A 19,993-nucleotide genomic window follows, 5' to 3' on the forward strand; every position below is an offset into this window, starting at 1 on the left:
TTCAGCCCTGTGGGAACCCAGGGTGGATTCAATTCCGCCCTGGCCATGGCTTCCTCCATCCTTCCGTGGCCATACCGCCTCCCTCCCTTCCTACTTCTCCCTTCCCTCCTTCCTTCCTTCTTTTTCTTCTCCTCCTCCCTTGTCCTTCCCTACTTTCCTCCTGTCTGCCTGCCTTGGGGTGTTGGCAGCAGTGGCAGCTGTCACGGCTCATTGGCTCACTCCTCCTCCTCCATGGAATTTGCACGCAGTCAAGCCTCCTTTTCCTTCCCTGCCCTGGGCCTACCTTAGAAGGAGGCCGGAAGACCTGCTGGAGGATGGGGTTTGGATCTGCCGCCCGCCGTGGGAGGCTTACCTCCGTCCTTCCTGCAGCAGTGGTGGCAACAGCAGTGGCTGTCAGGGCTCGTTGGATGTCTGACGGAGGCATGCCAGAGGCATGTCCAGTGAGTCCCGGCAGCCGACACTGCTCCCACTGTTGCTGCCACTGCCGCCACCACCGCCATGGGAAGGACGGAGGCAAGCTGCCAATGGTGGAAGGCAGATCCGGCTCCCATCCTCCAGCGGGTCTCCCAGCCTCCTTCTAAGGTTGGCCCGGGGCAGGGAAGGAGAAGGAGGCCAGGCTGCGTGCGGGAAGGAGGCTGGTGACAGGAGGGATGGCCAGGGCCCTTGCAGGGCTCTTGCAACTGTTCCCCTGCAGGCCTGACCTGGCGCAAACATAGTGGGAACCACGCTTGCTGCTGGAATCAAATCCATGATTCGCTTCAGCAGCTATTTAAAAGGTAAGTGGGAATGGGCCCTTGGAGATGTCTCATCCACAGGGTTGCCCTGAGTAAAGATTAACTTAAGGGCAGTTGATGACAACAATAACTGGTGCAGCAGCAGCAACAACAACACGTAACGAAGTATTATATAGAGTCCTAACTTGTCATGTACTGCTCAAAATGGACCTAAACTGAGATTGGGTGACCAAGACCTGAATTTAAATGTGTCCTGATTCTGTTGTTACAGGAAAAACTAACCAGACGTGGAACCTCCAGAGGATGAAGACCCTTGAAGTGACAATTGTACCTTCAGTTAAAGGTCCTGGTCAATAATTGTACACCTTTTCATAATTAGCATCAGAACGTTCAGTGGCCTATTTGGGTAGCAACCATGGTCTAAAGAAATCATCACTATAAGGTGGAAGAGTTTTATACTGTACTAATTTTAAAGGCCAAAGTAACTGCTGTTAAATTAATCTTTGAATTCATTTTTTAAGCTAACATGCAGGTTCTTTGGGGAGGTCAGGCTGGAGTCTGGGATAATAATTAATGGAAATTTAGTTGACATGAATGGGTAGTTTAATCTTTTCCTTCTTTTCTGAAGATTACACTTTGCTCAAGATATCTTCCACAGTTAGCTTAGCAGGAAATCATTGGTTAGTACAAATGGGAGATTTTCTCCCAATGCAAATATAAACTTTCGGAAGAGAGATTTTCTTCAGGGGACAACAAGGGCCCCATTCCTACTTGGCAGATAAAATGGCTTATATTGGCGTGATTCTGACTCGGATTATTTTCCCGGTCTAATTCGAATTTTTTCCATCGTTTCCATTAGGAAAGGGGCTAAATTACCTTGATTTATTTAGACTCTGTTTTTGTTCCCATTTATTTTAAATCGCTGTATTTTAAAGTGGAGTAATTTGCTCCCCATTTCCATTTGTTTCTGCAAGCTGTCAATCAAGCGCGTAGGCTTGAGACATCACAAGTGTTGTCACCTGATTCGCAACACTTTGACATGGTTTATTTTGCTCCCCGTTCTCATTTCTGTTTGTTTTGTTGTTGTTTTTTGAGGGGGGGGAAGCCAATGAATAGCAGCTGCATCCGAGGCTAATCTGTGTCTCCCCAGATTCCCTTTGGGAAAGAGAGAAGAGAAGCCTCTATTCCCCCTCAGATTCCTGGGCGTCCAGGCTCTTCTGTGTCTCCCCAGATTCCCTTTGGGAAAGACAGAAGAGAAGCCTCTATTCCCCCTCAGATCCCTGGGCGTCCAGGCTCTTCTGTGTCTCCCCAGATTCCCTTTGGGAAAGACAGAAGAGAAGCCTCTATTCCCCCTCAGATCCCTGGGCATCCAGGCTCTTCTGTGTCTCCCCAGATTCCCTTTGCCTGATCCATTGCTGTCTGGGGGGGGGGGTGATCAAGCAGGCATGTACCGCAAAGCCCATCTGCTGCTCAGGCGCTCAGGCAGAGGGTCTCCTCACAGATCAGTCTATGAATGTGGAGCAGAGGGGAGGTTGCAGGGGGAGTAATGTGTTTACTGCGTTTGGAGCTCAATGTAGCGCCATCGCCTTACCCTGCTTCCCAATCCACTGGGGGAAAGGCTATGCGAACGGAAGAAAATGGTGCCGGCGATGCAGAAAGAGAACAAAGAGGGTGACACTTCCAGGTCAGCCCCTTGAGCGCTGCTCCTCCAATCTCCAGGTTCCCAAATCAGACACTCTTTCATTCCCATTCATTTGCCCCGAATCAGACTCTGGAGGCACAGGAAAATTAGCTTAAAAGCCACTATTTTTTAAACCAGTTTATCGACCTAAAATTCGGATTTTTCAGGATAATTCAATTCAGATTCGAATCTCAATGGGAATGATATCAGAGCAGTGCTGGTCGAATGCGCACTCTAATGGAAACGATGCATCTGTGATTTGCGTCCTGATCTGTGTTATAGGCCAGTGGGAATGGGGCCAAGGAAGGAAAAAGATTATATTTCTCCTTCATGCCTGCTCTGATCCCATTATTTGCAATTGAAACTCTTTGTATTTTCAAATGTGTTAATTCTGGCAGAAATAGGTTAATAATAATAATAATAATAATAATAATAATAATAATAATAATAATTATTATTATTATTATTATTTCTAGACCGCTTTTCCATATTGATCAAAGCGGTGAACAGGACAAGTGAATACAACAATACAACAATACAATATGTACATAATGATAAAACTGTGTAGAAAAATTACAAATACAATTTAAAAATTATTAAACCAAATCAAGCCAACTGAGCTGATGATCCAAATAGAAAATACATATAGGGGGAACCACATGATATCAGAGCACATGGGGGAAAGCTTGATGGAAAAAAAGGTCTTAAGTTTCTTTTTAAAAAGATCCAGGGAGGTGATGGAGTGGAGCTCATTGGGAAGGGTGTTCCAAATTTTTGGGGCCGAGATAGAGGCCCTTTGTGAAGTCGATGCATATTTTGCAGTTGGAACCCTCAGCAGGTTCTTCCCGGCTGACCTGAGTGCGCAGGGCAAATTATATGGGGAGAGGTGGTCCTCCAAGTAACCTGGGCCCAAGCCATTTAGGGCTTTATTTAACCCTCCATATAAAATGCTAGACCTCATTGTTGTAGGACAGATGTCAGCCTTTTCAGTTGGAGGACAAATATAACTATCTGAATAGCGGAAGAAAAGGTAGGTAGTGACTGTTATCCAGTTCTTGGTGAGTTCTATCAAGGAGGTAAGGTTTCTGAAAGAGTGAAACCCATTTAATTTGCAGATAGACAAATTAAGTAGGATTGGGGACCAGTACTGCCTCCCCAGGACTGGGGAGCATCCTCACACCGAAACCAAAAGTGATAATAAATCCACTACTATTATTAGAAAAAAATTACTTTGTATTAAAGCAATGTTCAACAAGATGAAACATGTTCTTTGAAAGGTGAAGAAAACTTGTGGGATGCAATTCTCCTTTTCTTAAAAAGTAGAAGAAAATGATATTGGAAAAGGGCTCTAAATGCTGCAAAAATGGGCATGAACCAGGGCTGCCTATTGGCCCACAATGATTTCGGAACAAGGGGAAGAGTAGCAGATGAGTTCTAGGTTCTTCTTCATGGGCTAATGGCAGATCCATTCTTCTTCCTCCAGGTTCCGTGTATGTGCGTGCCATTCTTTTCAGCTTTCTCAGTTTCTTCTCCTTTTATCTGGGTGCATTAGTAGTTGCATTTGTGCAGTACTGCAGGTGAGTGAAGCATTTCAGCAATGCCATTTTGGAGAGTAAGCCTGTGCTTACTCTTGAAGTTCCTAATAATCCTATAGGAAGTTGAAAGGAGAGGGGCATGCAAAAAAATTTACAATGGCTCGGTTGTCCTGTGTGTGAGATAGCTTTGACTCTGGAGTTTATCACACGTGAGGAATTTCTCTTAATTTTGAATGAAAGAAAGTGAGGCCAGAACGCATTCACGTAAAGTTGCTAGTTTAGCGAAATTACGTGAATGCTCATTGCATTCGAACTGGCTCCCCGTTGCCCCAAAATAGCATGCCATTGCCTGAATTTGCATGTGGCAGTCTATCACGCAATAATGTGAAACCCCATGATTGCGCTCGGACTGACTTCCCATTGCCCAAATTTGTGTGTGGCGGTCTATCACACAATAGCATTAAACCCCATGATTGCATTCAGATTGCCATTGGATTATACTTCCAATTTCCCTTGTCTGATAAACTCCACAGTTTACCTTCTTTTAAGTGTAGATAAGGAAGGCACCTCTCTATATCTCTAATGTCATCTTCTGTGTTGTATAGTAAAGGATTAGGAGATTAACATCGTTCTAAGGCCTTGATTCTAAGCAAAATTTATCACTCACTTCTTTGTGTGTGATTTTTACATGTGTGGCTTCTTTGTCTACACAAAGGAGAATGCTCCATTCCTGCTCCCTTCCCACTACTGCCAACTGGGCTCATTCTTGCTTCAGGAGAAAGAATATTTGGTGCCAGTTCACATTTCTCCCCAGTTTGCATTTTTGTAATGGTTGCGAACCCTGATAAAATGGAAGTTCCTGGAGTTTGTAGGATACATAGTCTAGGGAATCAGTTTTACACATGAGGGAGGGTTAGGCTTTTACCAAATGCATTCCATTATCTGCCTCTGGTTCCCACAGTCTGAAACAGCTGGGGGAATTGACTGTGTATCCTTGAGTTCACTCGCACTGTATTAGAAGGCTAAGAGTAAGGTACCATGACTTTGGCTGTTTTGGTTATTTAGAATCAAACCTCTCTGCCGTCTAAATTTTAGATAAATTATGATCTTTTACTTTTTGCAGATTAGTCATTTGATAAATTTGTGTTCATGTTTATTGTTTATGTTTGATTTCAGAATTTATAGGAAGACATCAACAAGAGGACACAGTCCTGACGATGGTAAGATTCTAGTACATTGTAGACATATCACAAAGGTAGAAGGCAGTTCCTAAGTCATTGTGTCCAATCTTCGGTCAGCAGCAAGAATTCTACCTAACCAGTGATGGCAAATCTTTTGAGGTCCACGTGCCGGGGACGGGGCTTCTGCCTCCCAGCGAGGGGGCTGCGTACTGGGGGCGGGGCCTCTGGAGGCGGGACTTCTGCCCTTGGAGGCAGGGCTTCCAGGGTGGGACCTTTCCCCCCCTTTTCCTGGCCTCCAGCTGTCTCTGAGAGACAGCTAAAAGCCGGGGAAAATTGGAGGGGGGGAACACGGGCGCATGCTGTTGCTCCTCCTCCTCCTGCCCTTCCCCTGGCCTCCAGCTGTCTCTCAGAGACAGCTGGGGGCCAGTAGGGGCCCAAGCGGGGAGGAGCAAGGGGCCTACAACCCCCTTCTCCTCTCCATGGGGGTTTGCCAGACCTGAGGCGTCCTTTCAGGGACTCATCAAGTCTGGCAAAGCCCACAGAGAGGAGGAGGGGTCCGCCCTCCCTCTCCTTCCCAGGTCTTTCTTCACCTCGAAAGGACTCAGAGTCAGGAGTCCGTTCAGGGTGAAGAAAGGCAAGCCGGGAGGACGACGTCTTGGCATGCACCCTGTTCTTCCCAGACCTTCCCTCTCATCCAAAGAGCTTTCTGGAGCTCTTTGGGGAAAAGGGAAGGCAAGCTGGGAGGAAGTCACCTCAGCATGCGCCCGGTCCTCTTCTTCCCAGACCTTCCCTCTCCCCCAAAGGGCTCTCTGGGGAAAAGGGAAGGCAAGCAGGGAAGGAGAGGATTGGACTCACAGGCCATCCCTCTTCCCCAGAGACCTTTCCCTGCCCCAATGCCGTCAGCTCTCTCTCCAGAGATAGCTGGAGGCTGGAAAAGGTCCCTGAGGAGGAGCAAGTGGCATGCGCCAGTCACTCCTCCTCCCTCGCCCTTTTCCTGGTCTCCAGCTGTCTCAGAGAGGGCTGGGAGGAGGAGCCAGAGGCACGCGCCTTTGGCTCCTACTACTGAGTGCCATTTTCTGGCTTTCTGCTGTCTGAGAGATATTGGGAGGCCTGAAAATGGCAGGGAGGAGGAGGAACGGGCACATGCGTGCCTCTTCTGCCTTCTCCTTTGCCCCGTGCCTGGCAAAACTGCGTTGCGTGCCACCTGTGGCATACATGGCATAGGTTCGCCATCACAGAAGGAGCAATTGATTCTTCCTCCTCCTTTGGTCTCAGCACAGTCCTATCCATGCCCTGCCAGCAAAACCAACTTTAGAAGTTTCTAATGTGTTAGGGAATAAATATTCATCCCTCCCTCTGAGAAGGGAAATGTTCCCGTGGTTTATCTATTCAGTCTGTTATGACCACTGTGGGGGTCTCAGCTAAAGAGAATGCTTCTCTTCTATCCTGCTCTGCCCCATTTATAAGCTTTAGTCCTTGTTCTTGGTTTTCTGGAGGGGTGAGAGCTCTCTCCTTGGTAAGCACAGGATATCAATGGGACAGAGCAGTCATTTTTGAACAAGTACTATTATTTGAGTTATGGGGAATGGCCATGATGGCCACTATTGCTGTCTTTCATGTATAAATCTCACAGGATTGACTTCATCAGCACTTACAGCAGTCCATAATACTGATGAGGCACAATCCATGTGTGTGACTCTAAGCATTCTGTAACTTACCAATAGACAATGAGGGTCACAAGCTGTCTACCACAAATAGGAAAATGGTATTGCACAGTTGCTTGGTTGAGTCCTGTTGACATCTCTTCTGGGAGCAGCTAACACAACTCCTGGATTAGCTTCTGCAAAAGCAAGTGCCAACTTCTGGATTAGCTTCTGCAAAAGCAAATTATCCTTGCACTTAATCAGATGGAGACACTGCATGTTGTCAAAGAGCAGCCTCCACCGCAGGGATTTGTGACATAAAAGCAGTACTGTAGTTGGTTACTACTTGAGTTACTCTTGACTCCATTCTTCATCTCTGTTATTGAGCATTATGGTGCATATAGAGAACCTTCCCTTAAATAGAAAATAGCCCAAACTAATAATCTCATGGGTCAGCTCCACCACACCAAGAACGTGGCCTCCTCCTTTGCTTCCTAACCAGTCAACTATCCCACAAGTTCCTGTACTTGGTTTAGGAAGAGCTATCAACACAGGTCAGATGCTTGGTTCCCAATGTAGTCTTCTTTTTTAAAGTCCCAATAGTTCTTCAATTAGCAGCAGTCTGTTTTGGTCATTGGTAGATTTTGACCAGTTAGATGAAAGTAGAAGGCTATTCACTGTTTGTTCCCGTTGTAGGGTCTGGGACAGTGGCTGCCTCTCATCCCATCACTGCCAACACTCCTGAAGGAAGCAGCTATGGAGCTATTGGTACAGTAACTCTGGAATCCAAAGACACTGTTGCCTGTTCAGCTGGCAGATATGCTGAATGACTGCTTGAGAGCTTGTGGTCAATGTACAGCACTGCAAGGACAGGTCAAGGGCAGGGTGTGGAATAGGGTGCAAAACAGAAGGCAGCATACAAAATATACTCTGGACTATACAGAAAATGCAGCCAGTGCAGTCTCTCTTCTGTCACCTCACACCCCCCCCCCCCAAATGTTCATCTTCAAAGGCATCTCTTGAGGAAGCAGCTCCAGAAGCTCCCTCTCACCTTTCCTTCTCACCATTCCTAATAGGGGAGGAACTGCTGGATGCTTCAGCTTAAACACTCCTTGAACAGCTTGAAATGGCTCCACTCCCAAGCTTTCTTGAAGGAAGCATAAAGGACTGGAAAGCCTGAAGAGAAAAAGGGAGAATGAGGCTGTGGGCTGACAGAATGGGATGGAAGGCAGGTGGTTGGTTGGTTGGATTCATGAACTAATGCGTATTAGAAAAAAGACTGAGTTTTGGGTGGTGGTGATTTTGAGAGTCTTAAGAGAGAATTTTTAGCACTGTTTATTTTTATTAGTAGTAGTATTATTTTAAAATAAGATGTTAAAATATTCTTATGCAAGAAGTAGAAAAGAGAATGGGGGTGCTAATACTAAGAGAAAGGTTGTGGGTGTATATGTGTGGTGACCACAGTTCAGCTACCAACACATTTGCCTCACAAGTGAAGAAAGGGGTTTCCACTCTTCCTGTGAAACTTTCCCAGTGTTGTGTGGAGTACAGTGCAGAAATGCAGTGGAACAGAACAGCAGTACCAATGTTCAAAAGATTTAGGCTATTTCTTTCCTAGCTTTGTGATTTTACTTTTGAGTACACCATCACCCACAAGATGGCTTTGGCTTGGATTAGGAATTCTGTTTATGACACCACCAATGTGGAAGGTTGCATTCCTAATACCCTTCTAACAAAAAAAGACAAATTAAAATTATGACAAGTAAAAATTATTAGATACACTGCAGGCAATCTTCAGCACATTAATCCCATTAGGATTAAGAAAACGTGCAAGTGCATGTGTGTCTCCTAGCAATACACATTGCCATCCCATTCATCATGAGCCCCACTCATTCATGGAGGCCTTCAGTGGGTTCTGCAGGGGCCATCACTGCCCCTAACCTCCAAAAAGTTACCAATTTCCGTTTAGGATTATAGCTCTGGAGATCAGGGTTCAAATCCCTGATCAGCCATGGAAACCCACAGGGTGATCTTGGGCAAGTCATATTCTCTCAATCTCAGAGGAGGGCAAAAGCAAACTCCTTCTGAACAAATCCTGCCAAGAAAAGGCTGTATTAAGGTCACCATAAACTGGAAATTACTTATAAGGCACACAACAACAACAGCAACAACAACAAGCGAATGTTTGACTTTGATCTGTTCAAATTAGTGTGACTCTAGCGTTGTACATTTGCTTTACACTTATGTCAATTATGTGTCAGAATATTTACAAAGAAATGTCTCATGGTACCACACATTGCCACTCCGCTCACCACTAGCCCCACTCATGGAGGCCTTTGGTGGGTTCTGCAAGGACCACATCACTTCCCCTGACCTCCAAAAGGCTACCAATCACTATTTAGGACTTGGTGTTCTGCAGTCATATGGAACAATACATGCAAGACTTCAGGAAGGAATTGGTGTGGCAATCCACAAAAGCTCAACTGTGTGCAAAGTACAGATTGGGTTTAGCTGAAGTAAAATTCCGAGATGAGAAAAGGAATTAGGAAACTGACAATTAAGAGCATTGGCTGGCTTCCAATGGTAAGAAAAAACAGGAGGAAAGCTGGGGCAGAATATGAAACCCTCTAAGTGCTGCATGCCCACTCTTGTTGGAGACACAGGTCTGCTAACACAGGCAAGGAGAACAGGCAATAGGGGTACAGGAAGGCCCAGCTGGTAACCAGAAGCATTCACTGCCAATGGGGAGAGATAGGTGAGAACGAAGGATGAATTTTAAAGGGCAGAGTCCACTCATTGGCTAACCCTTGTGTCTTATCTTCTGCCATGATAAGCTTCTTGGCATCTTTGAGATCTTCGTTGCCATTCACCTTAATTCGGTTTCCATTATTCCCATGTCATCTGAATCCACACCACAGAAACACACATGCACTTGTGTGTATGATATTTAACGTGTTTCACTGCAGGGTGCATTATTTTAATGTGTTCTTTTTCTGGAAAGAGGCACTTCATAATCCAGATATTTCTGTATTATTTCCAGATGAGTCAGGCTCCAGTGGAGGACAGCAGCTGTCGCCTCTGGATCACAGACCTCCTTGTGGCTCCGATACAGACAGCTCTGTGGAAGAGGAAAGTGACTTTGACACGATGCCTGAAATTGAAAGTGACAAGAATGTAATCCGCACTAAGGTAGATTATTCTCCTAAAGAACTTCTTCCATCTGTGTCACCCATTCTCTTCACTGCCATTGTCTGAGGAGGCTCTTTTGCCACAATCCCTGGCAACTGAATTGGAGCAGACAAGTGGCTGCAAGATCTACTGTATAGGCGAGATGAAATAAATACATTCAAGAAGTCAGTGAAGCTCTCCTCAGGTTTAATGTTCTTCTCTTTTGTGCTGTCAGTACATATTTACATATGGAGCATATACTGTTAACTTCATGGACATAAAATATGGGAACTTGCACACCTGTCACCTTCTCTTAAAAGAAAGGCTTTGGTTTCTTGTGCCTTTCTTGAGTGATAAGATGAACACCTCCATGGCTTAACGGTTGCTGGAGCAGTCATCATCCCATCACCATCACCATGGTTTTGTCTGCTAATTTATGCTCTTTCAAAGTATCACAGAATATGCAGTTTTCTTTCTCTTTCTTTCTAGATGTTCCTCTATCTTTCTGATTTGTCCAGGAAAGATCGGAGAATTGTCAGTAAAAAATATAAAATATATTTCTGGTAAGTAGCTAATGACCATCCTAAACTAGTTCCTAACTCAGCCCAGCTTTCTGCATTATGGTCTTACTACATTGTATCTTCAAGATGACCAAGGGCTGATCTAGTTAAGCCAACTGACATTCTAGCATGAGAATAACCTATTGTCTCCTAATGTCATGATTGCTGCAATCTGTTCATATATATTAATCTTCAGTTAGGTAAAGATACCTGATAATATTAATAGGCATAGTTGGAACTGACAGGAATTATTTGCATCATTTCCCATTTCATGCGGCATTAAATGAAATGTACCATCTCCTCTTAATATTATTCAAGTATAAGAGTAGGAGCAAAAATAGGAGCAAAATGGTACAAGATTTAAACGATTTTTGTTGAAGAAAAGCGACACTTTTTATTAATAGAAATCTGTCCAATTAGTGTTGATTTCAATGAAGAACATATTTTGAAAAGATTATTTGGTGTCCTGTGCCTAAAAGAACTATGCACTATTGCTTATAGTTTCACAGTTGCACATCTCTTACAGTGTGACTGGTGTGGTTTGATGGTTGAGTGGTGTAAGTGTAATGTGCTATTTATGAACTCATTAACACCTCCAAATACTTTCCCAGTGACTAAATCCTTTCAGGTAACATAACCCAGGTGAAGGTTTTGATGAAGTGCTAAAAAAAATGCAGGCTGATGAACCTTATAGCCTCAGTTGTTGCTGTTCCCTGAGCCAATTCAGGAGTGAGTTGACTGCACATTTAAGAGTGGTGTGTCTGTGTCTACACACTTGCTGATTTCGGGTTCAAATGGTGGGCTATATGAGGAGCTCTCAAGAGGACCTTTTGTATAAAGGCAACTATGGAGGAGTTGGGAGAGGTGCAGTGGAGGGTCAGCACTCTAGAAAAACTGTGTGCTGGTGGCTCAACCAGATATTCCTTCATGAGAAATTTCACTTCCCTTGTTGAGAGCTCCTAGTGCAGGGGTAGGCAACCTGCGGGCCCGCGGGCCGGATGCGGCCCGGCGAGGCCTTGGGACCAGCCCCAAGCCCGGTCCTGCCGCCGATTGCCGCCGGGGCCTTTGGCCTATCGCACGCGGGGCAAGGGGGGCAATTGTCTATAGAAGCCTCAGAAACATGCATTTTATATTAAACATTTTTTTAAAATCAGCAAAAATTTTTTGCGTTCCTCCACTTTTTTTAAAAAAAGTGTCCACCATTTGAAAATGTTGGTGCTACATTTGTCCGTTTTATTTTATTTATTTAAATTTTTTTAAATTATTTTAATATATTTTTGCTTCGCCCCCCAGTTGTCTAGGGACAGCAAACCCGGCCCCCGGCTCAAAAAGGTTGCCTACCCCTGTCCTAGTGCAACAGAAAAGGTGGCTCCAGCTGCTTTGTATCCTGGCTACAACAAAAAGGAAGGGCATAAATAAATGCAAGGTCCTGAAGTTGGAAGACAGTGTAGCAGCACGGAAAATAATGGATTAACAAAGCAGCAATGCTACTGCCCATCGACTCCCTTTGATATTTGCTTTGCTCTGTGCAACAATTTACATGTTGCTTTTCAAAGTGTAATTCAGTAAAATGCTTTAGCCCTATAATTATAACATCAGCTGATACCATGCATTCCTCCCCCATTCGTTGTTTCAAATAATCCTTTCATGGCTCCTGGTCTTGTAGGACATCATAACATTGCTGTTTCTATGCCCTGCCTGTATCAAGTTGGTGATCACATATCAGACGGTGAGTTATCTGACCTTAACCCTCATCTCAGATTGCATATCCCAGGGTATGCAATGTTTAGCCATGTTGCAAAGTACAATAAAATCCAGAATCCACAAAACAGGATATCTTTATGGGACAAACCAAAATGCCACAAAATACATGTAGCAAGCCTTTTGAAGCTTCACTGGCTTCTTTATCAGACAAAGATGTTAAAATCATGCAGGAAAATCTCAGATTACTAACCTTAACCTTGCCAAAATAATCAGGGCTAGCCTGAAGGAAGAGACTCCTCCCTCCCTAATTGTCATCTTCCAGCCTGCGAGGGAGTTCAACAGGCAGGCCCACTCCATCAGGGCTAGCCTAAAGAAAGTGGCTCCTCCTCCATAACTGTCATCTTCCGCGCCTGCGGGGAGTTTCACCAGGCAGCGCCCAGCTCCATTAGGGCTAGCCTGAAGGAAGTGGCTCCTCCCTCCATAACTGTCATCTTCCGGCCTGCGAGCGAGTTCCCACAGGCAGCCCAGCTCCATTAGGGCTAGCCTGAAGGAAAGACTCCTCACATAACTGCCATCCCCGGCCCTAAGAGGGAGTTCATCAGAGCAGCGCCAGCGTCCATCAGGGCTAGCCTGAAGGAAGTGGCTCCTCCCGCCATAAACTGTCATCTTCCGGCTGCGAGCAAGTTCACCAGGCAGGCCCAGCTCCATCAGGGCTAGCCTGAGGAAGGAGACTCCGCCCTCCATAACGTCATCTTCCGGCCGGACAGGGATTGACCAGGCAGGCCCAGCTCCATCAGGGCTAGCCGAAGGAAGAGGCTCCTCCCTCCATATGTCACTTCTGGCCTGACAGGGAGTTGACAGGCAGGCCCAGCTCCATCAGGGCTAGCCTGAAGAAGAAAAGCCCTCCCTCTAGTCCATCTGCCTTGGTCCAGGGCCTGAGAGGGGAGAATAATCACTGGGCCTCATCCCATTTCCCACCACCATTCCCTTCTCCTTTGTTCGTTCTTTTAGATTGTAGCCAGGGCAGGGAACCGTCTTATTAAATAATAATGTTAAGCCGCTCTGATAGCCTTTAGGGCTGAAGGGCCGGATATAAATACCATAATAATAAAAGAATAAATAATAAAAATCCTCACATCCAGCCTCAACCACTTTGCAAATTACTCTTCCATTAATTCCATTTTCACAGTTTTCAGTTATAATTGAGGATGTCTTTTCCTGAAGAAAGTCTATCGAACAGCATTAAAATCAGGGGAAGAAGCAGCAACCATAGCAAAATTCCACCATCTCGCCTCCTTTTCTTTGGAGGCACACCAAGTAGTGTTGGGGCCTAGTCCTTCTCCCTCCCGCTCAGGGATTTTGCTCCTTCCAATTTGCAGTCTTACCTGCAGGGATTTCTGGGAGCAGGTTTTCTATTTAACTTAATTAATTAAATTGGATGTCTCCATGTGGACCATAAGTTTCTCTATAGTTTTAATTGTGATTAATAAAATATGAGAAATTTTGGATCAAATGGTTTTGCATGGAATCAAGGTCTGCTTTGCAGCCTGGGAAGATGTTGCACCAAGTCTATCAGTGCTGTGCTTTGCATGTTTTGAGCTATAGATGGTACATTTTCCCTATGGAACTGTCCAGTCTGAGAAGAATTACTTGTCCGTACCTGTTCCAATTAGTGATCAGAGAAGAGGTAATTTTGAAGATATGAAATGGTTTGCATGGACTCAAGCTCTGCTTTGCTGCCTGGGAAGCTGTTGCCTGGGGCTTATCACTGCTGTGCTTTGCATGTTTTAGGCTGAGTTTTTATGTTTTACTGTGAAATGTCCAATCTGATAGAATTAACTTGTCCATGCCTGTTTCCTTCAGCCTTAGCACTCCAGAAATGCAGTGCAGATACCATTTCAATATTAGAATTTGGCTCCTGAACTAAAAATGTTTCCCCACCAAGCTCTAAAATCATACCCTGAAAGACAAGTTGAAAGATTTCATTGGTGTTATTGAATATGTAGGAACAGCAGCACATAGTGGACTGCTTCCAAAAACTCAACTAGTATTTTCAACTCAACTATTTGGTGAATACTCGGGGTGAAAAATGTTGGTTTGGAGAGGGCAACACACAGAGACACATTCAGGCCTCCTAGGTTGGTCTACCCCGTGAATAGATTTATCTAGTCTCAACCACTCATCTGGATTTCTGCTGATAAGTGAAACTTGTAGAAGAAAGCTACACTTCAAGGAGAGTTATGCTTGGATGAAGATTCTTCTATTTGTCAGGTCTGACCAATCTGATTGAGTTGGAATTTAGATTTAGGGATTGCTTGGATCAGTCATTGCTAGCATCACTAGTAGACCAAGTGTCTGGAGCTGGTTCCATTCTTGCTTAACATTAATTCACATGTCTAATCCTTCATATTCCTCTCTGTATCCTTGCTCTTTCCCATATGTACCATTCCAACCTTGGTACAGCCTGGCATTTATAACTGTGAAAGAGCGCCCCCTTCCAATGAGTGAAAAACATTATCTGGGAATCACACTCACAGGGGCTGCTTTTATCAGTGTGTGCTGCCTGGGTCTTTTTAGGAGAAAGGCAGCATAGAAATGGAGTATAAATAAATAGCCTAGGTGGAAGAGTTTAATAAAGCAGTCATCAGTTGGGCCTGTTACAGACAGCCAAATAAAGCTGCTTTGAGTCACTTTGGAGGTATGGTATTTCAATGATACCATGCGTCCTAAGAGTCCAAAGGCCGCACCAAAGCCATGTTCCAGTCCAAGGACTGGAGTGCAGCTTTGGTGAAGCTTCCAGACTCTAGGATTCATGCCATTGAAATACCATACCTCCAAAGTGACTCGAAGCAGCTTTTATTTGGCTGTCTGTAACAGGTTGGTTTCCTTTTGCTCCTAGCCATGAAATCCTTATCCTCTGAAGGAAATTCTGGAAGGGACAGAGTCACTGTATTTTCTCTCTCTCCCCAACCATCAGGAGAGGAGGTGGTGATATTGAAATTTTCTGTTTCTTCTCTCCTGTTTTGGTCATGCCCTGGCCTTACGTAAGTGCAAGTGGAAAGGTAACACGCACAGGAAATAGGAATGCTGTGCTTTCTAATTCAGTGCATTCAGTAAACTGTGCATTGAGATATAATCAAATACACTTTCCATAGTTTTCTTTAATGCCCATCTAATTTGTACAGGTATTTCTTCACCAGTTGCTTTTTCTTCTTGAAACTACTATGTGGAGGTATTTACAGATTGAACTGGCAGGGGAAATGAAATCAAATTTGGAGGGGTCAGGATACAGAATATACCAGCGGAAGTATAGTACTGGTATTGAAATCTGAATCTGACATAATTTCATGACACCCCTGTCCTGTCCCCCACCCCATTTGGTGTGTGTGTCTTTATCTACACTCCTAGAGAGAACATATTTCTTTGAAAGGGGAGGGGGAAAAAAGGAACCAAGTAATAGCCTGGATTACTGATGCATCTCTGTTGTAAGATGCATTACTTTCTTTATGTGAGACTAGTGCTTGTGGTTCTAGAATTTGGCTGACAGAAGCATGTTGCTGAAAGAAGAAATGTTTTCTTTCATCATCTGGAAAGGTCTTTAAAATTCTTTCTGCTTATCTTTTAGAACGTTGATGAAGTGGTAAACACAACATTAATCCATACACAAGCAGGATTCCAAATACACAATCCATACACAAGCATGATTCCAATTGAGAATGTCTGTACATTTTTTCATGCTTTCTTTTCATTGTTTATTACCTTTAGACATGAGATGGTGCATAAAGGATGCAAGTGAACTTATATACTGATTTTTCCCTTACTTTCCAGGTGGTGAATGTAACTGGAAACCAGGACATCTGCTACTATAATTTCCTCTGTGCTCATCCACTGGGGGTCTTGAGGTGAGTGAATGTGTTTCTGTGAGGGAACCCCCAGTTTATTGCTTGTTTCTTAAAACTTGAGGGGCTGGAGGGATTTCATCTTGAGTGTGTATGAGTGATAGCAGTCTATCACTGTGTCAGAAACTTGTATCAATACAATTTATTGAGTAGCCCAAGGGCCGTTTCAAAATACTAGTAACATAATAAAAAGCAGTATCACACAGCTATATAGACTTGCCTTTCCTCAAGATTATAAATGATATCATAGAATCATAGAATCGTTGAGTTGGAAGAGACCACAAGGGCCATCCAGTCCAATGTGTGGCCATATCCATTCGTGTATTTTTCCCAAAGTGTATTTTTTGTGCTTTTAATGCTAACAAGTCTGCCTTGTTTTGACAATGATGGTGATGATGATGATGGTGATATTGATATCAGCCAGCTTCTGAGGCATGCGCTCACTGTTTCTGAAGCCGAGAGAGTGTGACTTTCAAAGTGCATTTTTTGTGCTTTTAATGCTAAGAAGTCTGCCTTGTTTTAACAATGATAGTAATGATGGGGATATTAATATCAGCAAGCCTCTCAGGCATAGCCAATGTAAGTTGCTCTGATTTTTATAAACTCATGAGCAGTGGAGAAAAATCAAAGTACTTTGAGAAAGTACACACTTCTGAGAAGTACAGTTGGTGCAAGAAACCTGAGACCGAGGGCAAATCCACTTCTTGTTAAACCACCTTGACATGTTAAATATGCATAGCCATGTTAACCTATGTTCAGTGTTAAACCCAAAGGGTTTGGTTATGCAATAAGCCTCTGAAATATGCAAGAGGCCATGTTAAATAGAGCCATGTTCAATGCCCAAATGTGCTGTTGTGTGTGTTTTGGAATTGGGGGAGGGGGAGGGGGGTTGGCCAGAAAGGGAAGTACATTTCTGCCGTCTGTCTAGGAATAATGCCAAAATGTCCTCCATTTTGAGCATGCCTAGGAAACATGCGTTTATATTAATGCTTTTTTAAATTATTAATCTTTTTAAGTTGTTTGTGTGTCCTCCATTCTAAAAGTATGTCCTACATTTGGGGCTAAATTTTGTCCTACATTTGTCCTACTTTTTTACATTTGTCCCAGTTGGAGGCTGACAGTTATGCCAACCCTATTTCTATGGGCTTTATGTTCCGTTTTTGCATCCAAACAAGCAGCCTTCCCCAGCGGCATCGGAAACAACCGCTTTCCCCCTCCTCGCCAGCATGTCTCCTTCCTATATACAGTCCGTCCTCACCTTATGCGGGAGATCCGTTCCGGATCCTTCCGTGTAAGGCGAATTCCGCCTATGCTCGAACCCCATTGGAAACAATGGGGCTTGTGCGCGGTGGTGCAGGCACGCGCGGGGCGCAATGGGTGCGCGCGCCCATTCAATTGAATGGGACGCGCCGCCCCTTCTGCCCCGCGCACACGCCACGGCTTGAGCACATACACTCAAGTCCGCGTATGGCGCGGGCGCACTGTACACACATATGTAACACAAGCATTCACACACATTCTATCAATCTAAAAGCACCAGCACTTGCACAAGCTGTAAAAAAAACAACGTTGCTTGCGAAGTGATCTGTGTGAAAGGGGAAGCATGTTCCACCCTCTGCCCACCCTCTGCTCAGTCCACGTTAAAACGTGAATACATTCATTCCCCAGCTGCCTTATGTTTAAGTCTTAAATTTAAATTTTAACACTTAAACAGAAAGTTATAATAAATAACTTTCTTAATAAATCTGGGCTAGGTAGGAAGCATGTTCATTTGGCAGCTGCCATATTTCAGTTTGGAGAAGGGCAGTTGCGGGACTCATTTCTGCAGTGGCTGACCCCAAGAGTGCAGTGTGTGTGTGTGTGTGTGTGTGTGCACAGATGTAATTTTTACTCATCTTGACACTTTTCCTCTGTATATACAAATAGTTTTTACCCAAAAATAAGCTTTTGAATGATACGTTTCAGCCATGCAAGGCCCAGATTGATACAGAAGCTGCTGAGCCTGCAGAGTTTCAGTTCCATGCCACAGCTTTGCAGCTTGAAATGCTCTTTTATTTTTCTCCTTTTCTAGGACATGTCCTACATTTCAACCTTCTGTCCAGGAGGAATTTCAAAATGTCCTCTATTTTGAACATGATAAAAAAGCTGAATTTACATTTATATTAGTGTTTTTAGCTTTTATTTTGTAGTCTTACATTTTTTTTTGAATGTCCTACCTTCTGCACAGTGCCTTGTCCTCCTTCGTGGTTAGGATATCTGGTCACCCTGAGCAATTTAGTTTATTTATAGGTTTAAAGTGTGCGTGTGTGGGAACTACATTTGGCTCTTTGTAAACCTGTTAAATACCACCCTACCCTGAAGCGATACAGTCTACTCTGCTCAAAAATGTTGGAAATACATGGTATTATTTTTTTAAACCATCACATACATTTTTACATGGGTAGATTCCCTTAGGACAGAGGGGGACATTGTGTGTCTCATGTCCATGTTTAGGCCATGGTAGGAGTGCCCTTCTTCAGTCTCACTCTCTTACTGTCATTTTCTTCTTTGCAGTGCGTTCAACAACATCCTCAGCAATGCCGGCCACTTGCTGCTGGGCTTTCTTTTCCTGTTGATTGTCCTACGCAGAGATATTCTCCACAGGAGGTCCTTGGAAATGAAAGACATCTACACAATGGTAGCACTGTAGTTTGGTCCTAGTAGAAAGGCATGGCCTTTGGGTCATGAACTCCAGCCGCAAAATGATTAGCTAGAATTGCCTCATTGCTGTGTTGAAGGGGAAGACCTAGCACATTGTCATTTCTTGAGAAAGATATGCCTTTGGCTGCATCCCATGATTCTTTTATGCAGGATTTATATATTCATTTTATAGATTTTAAATGTATTCATTTAAAATATATAAAATGAATATATTTTAATGAATGAATATATAAAATGAATATATTTTAAATGTATTCATTTTACTTTATTTAACTACTGGAGATCTGTAATAGATTCTCCGGTTAAGGTTTTTCCTAAGCTGTGTTTCCAACATTTATCAAGCTGCAAAGTCTGGAGTTTAAGATACCATAGGTTGCTTGAATCATAACCTGCTCTAACTGAAAATCCTTCTACCTGGAATTCAAGAGAAGCTTCGTGAATACATTTTTAACCATGTTATGTATCTGGATAGACTGGCTATTAACAATTCGAAATTTTCCAAATAGTTTAGATTATATAAATTGGACCATCAGATGGCTGTTTACCTAGGGAAGCTTACATTCCCAAAGCCTTAGGCAGGCTTTTACAGCTCTTCGTTTTCCAACAATGCCTTCAGCCATGATCAATGGCAGATATTCACACACACCTAAGGATTCCTGTTTATGTATTTGTCTCATTATCTGCTTTTTTGCTCACTATATACTGATCCAAGAACTAAATTTATGGGATCTACATTCTGTCCAATTTACAGTCTAATACCACTTCTGAAAAGATTTTTTATCTCCTGTCTCATATAGATTCCAAGGTAACTTAAAAGATTTCACTGTTTGCCTCAGCAGCAATCAAAATTCGGGCAAGGGTAATAGCAGACATTGCAGTTGATTGTCATGGGGATGATCTTATCTAAACTTTGAAGCTGTTTTTAATGTTGCTTTATTTAATTGTCTGGAATTTTATTATGTTTAATGTATAAAATTTGGATGTTAGTTATTTGAAGCATTTTATAATTCTGAATTTCTGTCATCGGTTTTACATTTTAATCATGCGAATGGGCTTTGGCTTAAGCATTAATAAAAATTGAATTGAATATATATAGAGAAAAAGGGGGAGGGAGAGAGGGAGAGAAAGTGTGTGTGTGTGTGTGTAGTAAATGTGTGGGTGCACACACACACATACTGTATATGGCTA

General features: G+C 43.6%; 2 protein-coding genes across 4 annotated transcripts in view; one reads left to right on the forward strand and one right to left on the reverse strand.

Moving 5' to 3' along the window:
* Positions 1–19,993, reverse strand: part of NAA50 (N-alpha-acetyltransferase 50, NatE catalytic subunit) — a 293,674-nt gene that overhangs the window by 163,495 nt on the left and 110,186 nt on the right. The gene's annotated exons all lie outside the window — the stretch shown is intronic.
* SIDT1 (SID1 transmembrane family member 1) overlaps positions 1–19,993 on the forward strand; it is a 75,399-nt gene that overhangs the window by 33,700 nt on the left and 21,706 nt on the right. Inside the window, 9 exon segments of the mRNA XM_042448379.1 lie at positions 1,006–1,077; positions 3,899–3,992; positions 5,127–5,170; positions 7,471–7,542; positions 9,815–9,963; positions 10,432–10,509; positions 12,169–12,231; positions 16,035–16,108; positions 18,659–18,782. Of these exon segments, the coding sequence (XP_042304313.1) occupies positions 1,006–1,077; positions 3,899–3,992; positions 5,127–5,170; positions 7,471–7,542; positions 9,815–9,963; positions 10,432–10,509; positions 12,169–12,231; positions 16,035–16,108; positions 18,659–18,782 (770 nt within the window).

Source organism: Sceloporus undulatus, chromosome 2 (assembly GCF_019175285.1).
Source record: "Sceloporus undulatus isolate JIND9_A2432 ecotype Alabama chromosome 2, SceUnd_v1.1, whole genome shotgun sequence".
NCBI lineage: Eukaryota > Metazoa > Chordata > Lepidosauria > Squamata > Phrynosomatidae > Sceloporus > Sceloporus undulatus.